This window comes from Heterodontus francisci, chromosome 6, assembly GCF_036365525.1.
Source record: "Heterodontus francisci isolate sHetFra1 chromosome 6, sHetFra1.hap1, whole genome shotgun sequence".
In the NCBI taxonomy this organism is placed as follows: domain Eukaryota; kingdom Metazoa; phylum Chordata; class Chondrichthyes; order Heterodontiformes; family Heterodontidae; genus Heterodontus; species Heterodontus francisci.
Genome location: NC_090376.1, coordinates 47,247,892 through 47,259,895, shown reverse-complemented (window position 1 = coordinate 47,259,895; position 12,004 = coordinate 47,247,892). Strand labels below are relative to the sequence as shown.

The 12,004-nt window shown below is 41.7% G+C and overlaps 1 protein-coding gene across 1 annotated transcript in view; it reads right to left on the bottom strand.

Moving 5' to 3' along the window:
• The window catches only part of LOC137371288 (myotubularin-related protein 6-like), a 58,332-nt gene that overhangs the window by 25,586 nt on the left and 20,742 nt on the right, over window positions 1–12,004 (bottom strand). Inside the window, exons 4-8 of the mRNA XM_068033610.1 lie at window positions 10,536–10,693; window positions 9,436–9,564; window positions 6,839–6,973; window positions 6,563–6,695; window positions 950–1,059 (exon numbers count right to left, since the gene is read on the bottom strand). Of these exons, the coding sequence (XP_067889711.1) occupies window positions 950–1,059; window positions 6,563–6,695; window positions 6,839–6,973; window positions 9,436–9,564; window positions 10,536–10,693 (665 nt within the window). The remainder of the gene's footprint in view (window positions 1–949; window positions 1,060–6,562; window positions 6,696–6,838; window positions 6,974–9,435; window positions 9,565–10,535; window positions 10,694–12,004) is intronic.

Here is a 12,004-nt window from a genome sequence, read left to right as displayed (position 1 = left end):
TTCATAGGGACTGTACCTAAAAAAGTAGACTTTTGCAATCAGCATGAGTAAGGTACTATCTTTGAATCTGAATCATTAGAGTTTATTCCACGTCCACCATGGGGAGAAAAATAAACATTCTACATCTTGAGGCTCACCATTCCACTCGTGTTACTTTAATACTTCAGACCCAACAGTATGGCACCATGCCTTGACACAGCCAATACGATACAAAATGTGAACTGATCAATAAGTTTCTGTATCATCTACCTTTTTTTGTAGAAATACTGTTAGTCAGAAATGAAATCTTAATCTGTTCTTAAAAACAGAATATTCTTAAAAATAGAATAAAAAACTGACTGCTCAGCACCTACACCATGTTAGATTCTAAAACAGCTTTATGCTCCAAAGGTCAGCTGATTAGGAAAATAAGGAGCTCAGCCAGGAAGGTTTAGGATTGGATCGCCAGTCTGTGCTAGGTCAGTTGATCTCACACAAGGAAGAAATAAAGATACAATTGACTCAGTGGGCCGGAGATGGGGATGAGGGAGGACAACATGATTTCTTGCTCCTGAATTGCATCTTGCAGGCATACATGTATTAGTGTTGGATCAGTACAGGATCAAGCTTGGTTGTGATAGTCCTTGTGGTGGAATAGTCCATCAACATTCATGGCGTGGGCTCAAACATGAAAAATGGCCACGGACAAGGTATTGGAAGGGGACTAGTGCCAGTGGGACCACATCCCAACAAGATGAGAATTCCTTCAGGACAGAAGGAAGAGAGGGAAGAAAATTAGCAGTAAAGGAAAAGAAAATCTTTGTAATATTGATTGAACTTTGGCATGACACTTCTTTACTTGTTCATAAAGCTATATTCTTCCTTTATATGCTAAATTATTAGACAAATCATTTCTTTTCTGCATATAAAAATGTAAGCTTAAAAATATAAATCATGAAGCAACATGTACTTTAGCAAGAAATGCAGCAGCATCCAACACAGCTTTTATGTGGCGAAGCCATCCAGAACTCTCCAAACCACTTAAGAAGTCATTCAGAGTCAATGCTTTGGTTCCACACACTAAAAACAAGAAAATACATATTCAACACAATTCAAATAATCTTTTTAGCTTGTACATTTGGTAAAAGTAAGATATTTCTTGTTTCTACAACTACAAGTGAATGAAAAAGTTTCTTGTCTGTTACACAGAAAAGGCCATAAAGGGATCTCTCTCAACATATGTTTGATATTATGCTTGAATTTTGTCATCTGATTCACAATACTTAGCCAGTCATTCTACGTGAAATAAATTAACAAATAAGGTAAACACTGCAAATGTATTAACCCTTAAAAGATTGTCTATTTATGTCTCCAGTTGAAGAAATCCATTACAATATCAATTTCCTTGCTGTAGCACTGCAGGAGGAGTAACAAATGACTACTTTTTAAAAAAATATTGTTATGGTCAAGTGAGGAGTCGAAGGGCTTCCGTCTTTTCCCTCCCCTTGTTTGCTCACAACAGGTTTAAACTCTTTCTTCAAGTGAATGTACTGGCCAATTCAGTGGGTGTTTGATTACAATTATAACAAGAACCAGACAGGTTTTCTTGAGTTAACAAAGCAAGGGGTTAACTTTATTGTACCTAACCCAAACTAATAAAATAAACAACGCGTCAACTTTCACTCACACACACACACAAATACGTTAGAGTGGGGAAAGGTAGATTACTCAAGTTAAAGTCCATAAAAAAAGGTACACAGTCTGTGGAGATTGGTAATTCGGCTGGCTTCTAGCTGACATCAGTGGTCCTGAGGCTTTTAGTTTGAAGAGGTAGATGACTGGTTCAGTGAGTCTCTTGGAGATAGCTTTGCGGATGATTTCCTCCAATGGGGTTTCTGATTGTAGCTGGAGTATGCAAAGAGAGAGAGAGAGAAAAAAAGAGAGACCCCCACTTAGTGTCTGCACATGTCAAGGAGTCCAGTTGCTTTTCCTCTGCTGCATAGGAAAACACCAGCTTAAAACCATAGACGGGGAGGGGGTTTGTCACATGACAGCCACTCAGTCATTCAAACATAGCAGTTAGCAGTATTTCTCTGCTTGCTGAGAGAACACGTAGTTTCGTTAAACTTCTTGGGTCTTGGTTCTTGCTGGAAATGCAGACATTTTATCTTCCTCCTCACAAGCATTGCAGTGTAGGATACAGTGTTGCAAATTAGGTGATCATCTGAAGCTGAAAGCATGGCTTTGCTGGCAGATTGCCTTTTTAAAAAAATATATAAATTCAGATCTCCAGCCAGTGGACCAAAGAAAATTTTCAACAAAACACACTGGCATCACAATATATAAAAAAAAGCAAGAAACAATAATAGCTAAATTAAAGTCAATAGGAGTCAAGGGGAAAACTCTCTACTGGTTGGTGTCATACCGAGCACAAAGGAAAGGAAGATGATTGTGATTGTTGGAGGTCAATCATCTCAGCCCCATGACATGGCTGCAGGAGTTCCTCAGGTCCAACCATCTTCAGCTGCTTCATCAATGACCTTCCCTCCATCATAAGGTCAGAAGTGGGGATGTTAGCTGATGATTGAATGATGTTCAGTACCATTCGCAACTCCTCAGAGACCGAAGCAGTCCATGCCAATATGCAGCAAGACCCGGACAACATTCAGGCTTGAGCTGATAAGTGGCACATAACATTCACTCCACACAAGTGCCAGGCAATGACCATCTCAAATAAGAGAGAACCTAACCATCTCCCCCTGAATTCAATAGTATTACCATCGCTGAATTCTCCACTATCAGCATCCTGGGGGTTATCAATGACCAGAGACTGAACTGGAGCAGCCACATAAAAACTCTGGCTACAAGAGCAGGTCAATGGCTGGGAATTCTACAGCAAGTAACCCACCTCCTGACTCCCAAAGCCTGTCCACCATCGACAAGGCACAAGTCAGGAGTGTGATGGAATACTCTCCACTTGCCTGGATGAATGAGGCTCCAACAAACTCAGGAAGTTCGACACCACCCTGGGCAAAGTAGGCCACTTGATTGGCAACCCATCCACCACCTTAAACATTCACTCCTTCTACTACAGACGCACAGTAGCAGCAGTGTATCATATACAAGATGCACTGCAGCAACTCACCATGGCTCCTTCAACAGCACCTTCCAAACCCGCAACCTCTTCCACCTAGGACAAGGGCAGAAGACCCGTGGGAACACCAGCATCTGCTAGTTCCCCTCCAAGCCACACACCACCCTGACTTGGAAATATATCGCCGTTCTGTCACTGTCGTTGGATCAAAATCCTGGAACACTCTCCCTAACAGCACTATGGGTGTACCCGCATCAGATGGACTGCAGCAGTACAAGAAGACAGCTCACCACCACCTTCTCATGGGCAATTAGGGATGGAAAACAAATGCTGGCCTAGCCAGCGACATCCACGCCCCATGAAACAAATAAATAAATGCTAGAAATCTGAAACAGAAACACTCAACAGGTCAGGCAGCATCTGACTTAATTGGGTAAAGACTCGCTTCTGTGAGGGTGGGTCCTCAGGAAGAGGCCGAGGTTGAAAATGCTTCACCCTTATCTTTTGTACTCACAGGCTGGGCGTTGCCATTACTGAGAATGGGAATGTTCATGCAGACTCTTCTTCCCGTTAATTTAATTTTCCACCACCATTCACAACCTGATGTGGCAGGACTGCACAGCTTTGATCTGATCCATTAGTTGGGGGATTGCTTGCCTCTGTCTGTAGCTTGCTGTTTCTGCTGCTAAGCATTGTGAGGTCCAGTGTTGTAGCTTCACCAGGCTTTTGGTACCTCATTTTTTAGGTATGAGTGGTGCTGCTCCTGGCATGCTCTCCTACACTCATTTGAACCAGGACTGATTCCTAGCTTTATTGTATGGTAGAGTGAGGGGTATGCTGGGCCATGAGGTTACAGATTGTAGTAGAACATAATTCTGCTGCTGATGGCCCCAGCACCTCATTGATACCCACTTTTGAGCTGCTAGATCTGTTTTGAATCTATCCCATTTAGCAAAGGAGAAACATTGAAGCCCCCCACCCAAAGTACATTCTACGCCTTCCATGCAGCTTCCAAGTGGTGTTCAACATGGAGGAGCATTAATTCATCAGCTGAAGGAGGGTGATAGGTGGTAATCAGTAGGTGGTTTCCTTGCCTATGTTTGACCTGATGCCACGAGGTTTCATGAGGTCTGAAGTCAATGTTGAGGACTCCCAGGGTTGCTCCCTCCAAACTGTATAACCACTGTGCCGCCAACTCTGGTGGGCCCATCCTGCCGGTGAGGCAATAGGTACCCAGGGATGGTGATGGAGAAGTCGGAGACATTGTCATAATCACAGAATGATACCTTTCATTCAATGTCAGGCTATAAGCCAGCTCTCCCAATTTTTGCACAAGTCCCCAGATGATAGTGAGGAGAACCTTGCAGGGTCAACTGGGCTGAGTGCGCCTTTGTAGTGTCTGGTAGTCCCAGAAATAGCTGTAAATCAGGAAATGGAAGGGAGGGAGGAACTCAAGAAAATTACAATCACCAGGGAAGTGGTACTGAGCAAACTGGTGGAGCTGCGGGCTGACAAGTCCCCAAACCCTGATAGACTTCATTCCAGGATCTTAAAAGAAGTGGCTAGCGAGATAGTTGATGCATTGGTTTTGATTTTCCGAACTTCCCTACATTCGGGGAACGTTCCATTAGATTGGAAAATAGCCAATGTAACTCATTTATTCAAAAAGGGAGGGAGACAGAAAGCAGGAAACTACAGGCCAGTTAGCTTAACATCTCTCTTAGGGAAAATATTAGAAGCTATTAAAGACGTTATAGCAGGGCACTTAGAAAAATTCAAGGTCATCAGGTAGACTCAACATGGTTTTGTGAAAGGGAAATCATGTTTAACCAATTTATTGGAGTTCTTTGAAGTAATATGTGCTGTGGATAAAGGGAAACCGGTGGATGTAGTGTACTTAGATTTCCTAAGGCATTTGATAAGGTGCCACATCAAAGGTTATTGCAGAAAATAAAAGCTCATGTCTTGGGGGTAACATATTGGGCATGGATAGAAGATTGGCTAGCTAACATGAAACAGAGAGCAGGCATAAATGGGTCATTTTCCGCTTGGCAAGATATAACAAGTGGTGTGCCACGGGGATCAGTACTGGGACCTCAACTTTTTACAATTTATATAAATGACTTGGATGAAGGGACTGAAGGTATGGTTGCTAGATTTGCTGATGACACAAAGATAGGTAGGAAAGTAAGTTGTGAAGAGGACAAAAGGCGGCATCAAAGAGATATAGATAAAGTGAGTGGGAAAAGACCTGGCAAATGGAATATAATGTGGGAAAGTGGGAAATTATCCACTTTGGCAGGAAGAATAAAAAAGCATATTATCTAAATGGTGAGAGATTGCAGAGCTCTGAGATGCAGAGGGATCTGGGTGTCCTAGTGCAGGAATCGCAAAAGGTTAGTATGAGGTACAGCACGTAATTAGGAAAGCTAATAGAATGTTATCATTTATCGTGAGGGGAATTGAATACAAAAGTAGGGAGGTTAAGCTTCAGCTATACAGGGCATTGGTGAGACCACATCTGGAGTACTGTGTACAGTACTGGTCTTATTTAAGGATGTAAATGCGTTGCAGGCAGTACAGAGAAGGTTTACTAGACTAATACCTGGAATGGGCAGGCTGTCTTATGAGGAAAGGTTGGACAGGCTAGGCTTCTATAGCTGGAATTTAGAAGAGTAAGAGGCGACTTGATTGAAACATATAAGATCCTGAGGGGTCCTGACAGGGTGGATGTGGAAAGGATGCTTCCCCTTGTGGGAGAATTGAGAACTAGGGGGTCATTGTTTAAAAATAAGGGATCGCCCATTTAAGACAGAGATGAGGAGAAATTTCTTCTCTCAGGGGGTCAGGAGTCTTTGGAATTCTCTTCCTCAAAAGGCCGTGGAAGCAGAGTCTTTGAATATTTTTAAAGCAGAGGCAGATAGATTCTTGATAAGCAAGGGGTGGAAGGTTATCGGGGGTAAGTGGAAATGTGGAGTAATCAGTTCAGCCATGAGCTTACTGAATGGTGGAGCAGGCTCAAAGGGCCGAGTGGCCTACTCCTGCTCCTAATTCGTATGTTCATATGTGATGTTTAGACATCAAGGTGAGCAATGTCCCAGCTCCTACTCTTGTCCTGTGTTGAACTCAGTAAGGCCAACTATGGGGAAATAATAATTGGTCTCAGAATCCCTAGGCTGAGTCAGGGAATGTGAAATAATGAACAGATTATTAGCCAAATCTCCATCTCCTGATTAATGTCCAGTGATCCGTGCTGCGAAGCTCATATGCAAATGGCAGGCAAGACTAGAGTGAATTCAAATAGCCTGCTGACACTTACCATCGTGGCTTACGCAAAAAGAATTTGCACCTTGTTAAGGTGGTAAAAAGCTCATGGAAATGCAGCTCAGCATGTTCACTGCCTTCAAATGGGTGGAAGCAGGAAGGGAGAAAGCACGCAGTCTTAAAGAGCTCCATACCATCCTGTAGGAACAGCATATCAAAGCATACCTTCATTGACTTTCTGCAAGCTTGTTCTCATTACATGGATGTTTTCAATCCCAACAAACTGGAACCTAATATTGGAATAATTGTCTTCATTTTCATATCCTTTACCTGCAGCTCGATTTGCTATTGCATTTAACTGTAAAATATAAAAATAAATCCATCATGATAATTCAAGTAAAACTGGTATGAGTACAGTACTTTTTTGTTAAAGATCTCTAGTAAATTATGCCTTGCAGAAATGGGAATTGACAAATTATCAAAGGTAACATTTACACGTACTTTTGGCCTTGTATCCATTACATACATGAACTGGCTGTTAGAACTGGCTTTACTTATAGCTTGCAGCATGTGCTCATCTTCCAGACACCTGGCACTAAAGCCAGATAATGGCTGGCTGCATCTGCATATGGCAGCCTGGAAAGAGAACATAAAGGTGATGGTTAGTGAAGCAATTGCTATTTTTCCCCCAAATGTACGGCACGGTAGAAGGCAGCTTCAATCGTTACTTTGCTGAGTGTCTGATCTCATTCACATTTCCATGAGGAGCTGTTGAGCACAAAGGTAAGTACAGATGAGGAGGCTATTCAACCGCCTAACTCATTCTTCCATAGAAATGTACAATGCTACTATGACAGCATTCAATATCTCGCAGTATTTCCCTCCATTAAATTACTTAGAAGATCATTCCAGATAATAATCAACTTTTTATGTGGCAAGTGGTTAGGGACTGGAATGCACTGCCTGAGAGTGTGGTGGATGTAGATTCAATCGTGGCTTTCAAAGGGGAAGTGGAAAATTATCTGAAGAGAAAATATTTTCAGGGTTACAGGGAAAAGGCAGGGGAGTCGCAGAGAGCCAGTTCAGACATGATGGGCAGAATGGCCTCCTTCTCTGATTCTACTTGGCTTAGTTTAGTTCCCAATCTGCTTACTGGTTTCAAATTTGCAGTAATGGGAGAGGCTCTGTGGAGCTAAAGCACCACATTAAAAACAAGAACTTGCATTTTATATAGTGCCATTCATGTCCTCCGGGCATCCCCAAGCACTTCACAGGCAATGCATCACTTTTTAACTGCGGTCACAGTTTAGATAGCAAACAAGACCACCAATTTGCACATAGCAAGGGCCCACAAACAGCAAATGAGATGACCGTCCACGTCGCCTTTTCTGTTGGTGTTGGTTGAGGAATATACGTTGTCAAGACACTGGGAGGCACCATGTGATCTTTTCAGTCCACCCAAGTTTAACATCACAACTTGCATTTATACATAAACTTGCATCCATCTTTAATGTGGTAAAAATTTCATCCACAAGACGGCTCCTCCTATAATGTAGAACTTCCCTGCTGTACTAGTGTCAGCCTAATGAGTGTGCTCAAATGCTGCAATGAGCTTGAACTCACTACTTTCTCATTCAGAGGTGTTAACACAATGAGTGAACCCAAGCTGACAGTTGCTTTCGCCCAAGTCTCACGTGCCCACAATCATAGACAAGGCCATCTCTGACCACTTCCTTGTACACCTCACCACCCATGTCACCATACCGCCTTCCAGCCCACTTCCATCTGTATCCATCCATGGAAAAAATTCTGCCCAACACACTTGCACTTTCTAGCTGCCAACTATCTAGCTTTTGGCCTCCCAGTCACCATGATGTTTCCACAACTGTCGATCTGCTCAACTACTCTCTCAACTTCATCTTTGAAACCTTGCCCCCAGTAAAACCTTTACTCTCCCCATCCTGGTTGTTCCCCTTGGTATAGCACCCATCTTCACTTCAAACAGGCACAGACTTGTACATATCGGGCACACAACTGGTTTAACCACCCGCGTCCGATTTGGCTGGATAACACTCAGTTGACAGCATAGAGACCGTGTAAGAAATTATGGCTCATCCAGGAGTGGATGTCGGACAAGGTATCTGACAGCAAAGGAAGTACTTGCCTATTTTGTTTAATATTAGTAGATCTCCAATTTTGCTCTTGACTGCATCCTGAAGTGATCTCAATTATTCTTTTAAACATTCGCGCTGTTCTAATTTTTTTTGACTGCTGCATTTGACTTCTATAGTTAAGTTTATTTCTAGTTTCTGCTTTGTTCTTCTGCCTGCCTTTTGGGGTTTTCTTTTTAAAGAGATTGCTACATCATTGCATGCAGTTTCTCTCAACATTCTCTAAACATATCTGTAGAATTTGCTTTCCTTTCTTGCGTTGTTTTATTACTCCATTAAGAGTCAGCTATTTCTCCAAGACAGAAACTGTGGGACCTTGTACAACTGTACAGGGCATTGGTGAGACCGCAGCCAAGAGTACTGTATACAGTTCTGGTCTCCTTATTTGAGGAAGATACTTGCATTGGAGACAGTTCAGCGAAGGTTTGCTAGGTTGATTCCTGGGATGAAGGGTGTGCAGGTTGGGCCTATACTCGTTGGAGTTAAGAATGAGAGGTGATCTTATTGATAGATAAATGTTTCTGAGGGGGCTTGACAGGGTAGATGCTGAGATGATGTTTTCCCCCCATAGGGGAATCTAGAACAAGGCGTCAGAGTTTCAGAATAAAGTGTCAGCCATTTAAGTTGAAAATGAGGAGGGGTTTCTTTTCTCAAGGAGCCATTAATCTTTGGAATTCTCTATCCCAGAGAGCAGGGCCATTGAATACATTCAAGGCTGAGTTAGACAGATTTTTGATCTACAAGAGTCAAGGATTATGGGCGACCAGCAGGAAAATGGAGTTGAGGCCACAATCAGATCAGCCGTAATCTTATTGAAAGGCAGGGCAGGCTCGAGGGGCCGGGTGGCCTACTCTTCCTATTTCTTATGTTATGTTTGTCATTAGTGGCATGATTACAATGAACATGAATATACATGAATAATCATACCTGCTTTTGGTGGAAAAAATAGCACAAAGTAGGAAATCTTCCTTTGCTCCTGAACTTGGAACTGCCAACTATAATGGGCTTGCTGACACTTCTGGGAACATACAGGTCTGTTGGGTACGTATCACAAACCTATTGGTGGAAAAAGAACAAAGGTAGTCATGAAAGAAAATAGCGGAAGACCCCAGTGTAAAGAAATAGCCACTATCCACAGGTGTTTTGTTCTAATAAAGAGTTGGCAACACTGGCTTTATGTTGCAACATGAAATTTAATTTCATCAATTAATAAAGAGGGTACAGATTTTTAACAAGTAGGAATACTATTTTATATTTATAACTAAAAACAAAGAATTTAAAGTAACAATATCAGAGTTGTTTTAAAAATGAAAACATCACAAAAGTTACAATGAACTTTTAACATTTTAGTTTTGTCTTGCAAGGGGCAAATAACTATGCAAGTTCTTAATTAGGGGAAAAAAGTCATTTTTATTGAATCTTTTGGATCAAATATTTTAACAGCCTCTTAACAGAACAATTCCATATTACACAAAATGAAGAAAGCGGAGTCATTTTTTTCTGTTTAGGTGAAAAGACAACAAATCCTGCCTGTGAACCCCTACATAACAACTTCCCAATCATGGCTACATTATGGTGGTGAGGAAAAGGAGGAGCAGAACAAAGAATAAGCAGCTCCTACAGGAAGCTGATACAAAATAAATGCGAGTGAGGAATAAAGGAGGAAGAAGAGTGCCTCATCCGAGTTGTTATTGTGCACTCCTGGGTGGGGAGTTCAAGACCAGCACTGCCAGAAAACTGGGTACTTTGCCTCATCACCCTTATTGGTTGGTATCCACCATAGGCAGGCACTTAAGTCAGAGGTTATAGCACCCAATCAGAACACAATGCAGTAAGTATGTGTACACAAATTTTTTCAAATGTGTTGCTGTTACCCTGCTGCACTACACAGAGCGCTCCTGTTAGCCAAGTATTCCTATTGTCAGTAATAGGGTAGAAAACTAATGAACGCCTGAGTAAATGTCCCTCTTTATATTAGGAGTTCCAATAAACGTTATAAATTGTATCATTTTCCAATTCCCTCCTACCTTGTAACCTCGGTTTACATCAGTTAACTGCCAGATATCAGGAGGGATTCCCATACGTCGATATTCATCATTTAAATTAATGACCTTCCAACCCATTGCTCTCTCATATTCAGTCTTCTTAGGAGTATATGAGAATGCATACAAGTCATCATACTTTACTGAAATACAGAATATATTTAAATGCTAATGAAGTCTTCATGCACTTGTTCAGAACAAATGACAAAAATTAACATGGCCCGATACTCCCTTACACTTTAGATGATAGCACCTTAATTTGGCAGAACATAAAATACTGAAGGCAATTAAAATCATACATTTAAAATAACTGGAAAAATTATGTACAATGTTCAATTACAAAATTAAAATGCTATAGAACCAAAATTGCAACTAGAGATCAGGGTTATAATAAATACAGATGCATCCAAGAATTGTAGGAGTCGTGTCCGGAATCTACTATGCCAAACAGTGATAACATTTTAATTTATATATCCTTTCCCACATGGCACATTCAAAATGCCAGTTTTACTATTGCAAGAGGCAGAACTGTAATCAAGTTTTTCTCCTACTAGCAAGTATGGAGAAGTAATGGGAGATCAGAGACTAAGACCTAACAACGCTGCTTTTGCACACCATCCAGTGGTTGGTTCAAGAGTAACAGTGGCAGAAGGACTTTCAAGGGGTGGGGGGAAGAAAAAGTGCATAAAGGCATTTGAGAGATTCAACAAAATATTTTTTCCAGCTCATCACGAGTATTCATTAAGTACAACCAAGTCAGTACAAGCTTTAGCACAATAAAACTCCTTCCACTCTACTCAATGTCAAAAAAGCACCCATTACTGTATAAGCATGAATACTCCCTTTTATTTTTATGGCAGCTATCTGTGTGATTCAGAATTAACGTTTTAGTGATATGGGTCCAAAGCAGCTAGGAACTCAGTTGAGACCACTGAAACTGATATCACAGAGGACAGCCAACTACTTAATCAGTCTGGCCTGGATTCAATAATTGGTCCCATTTAAGCAAGGGCAATGAGTTATCCTACTGCATCACCCAGCTATAACTGGCACCTACAAAGGGAATGACGGACACACCTAACTATGCCTGACTTCCATAACCACTTCACACCATTGGGCAGCAGGTTTTTCCTTATGTGGTAATGACCTGGAACTCACTGCTCACAAGGTAGTCGAAGCGGTGACAATCAATGCCTTCAAGAGCAGGTTGGATGGCCACCTGAGAGAAACAGAGCTATGGGGATCGTGCCTGGGAGTGGGACTGACAGCATAGCTCAGTGGAGAGCCGGCATGAACTCGATGGGCTGAATGGCTTCCTTCTGTGCCATGAATGACTATGTTGGATATTGTGCAGGCCTATATGAAGAAAAGTTTAGAAAAAAAGCATGTGATCTCCCAAAGATAACCAACTTTCTACCCCATTCGAAAAACAGTTCTTAAAAGGAAACAGGAAG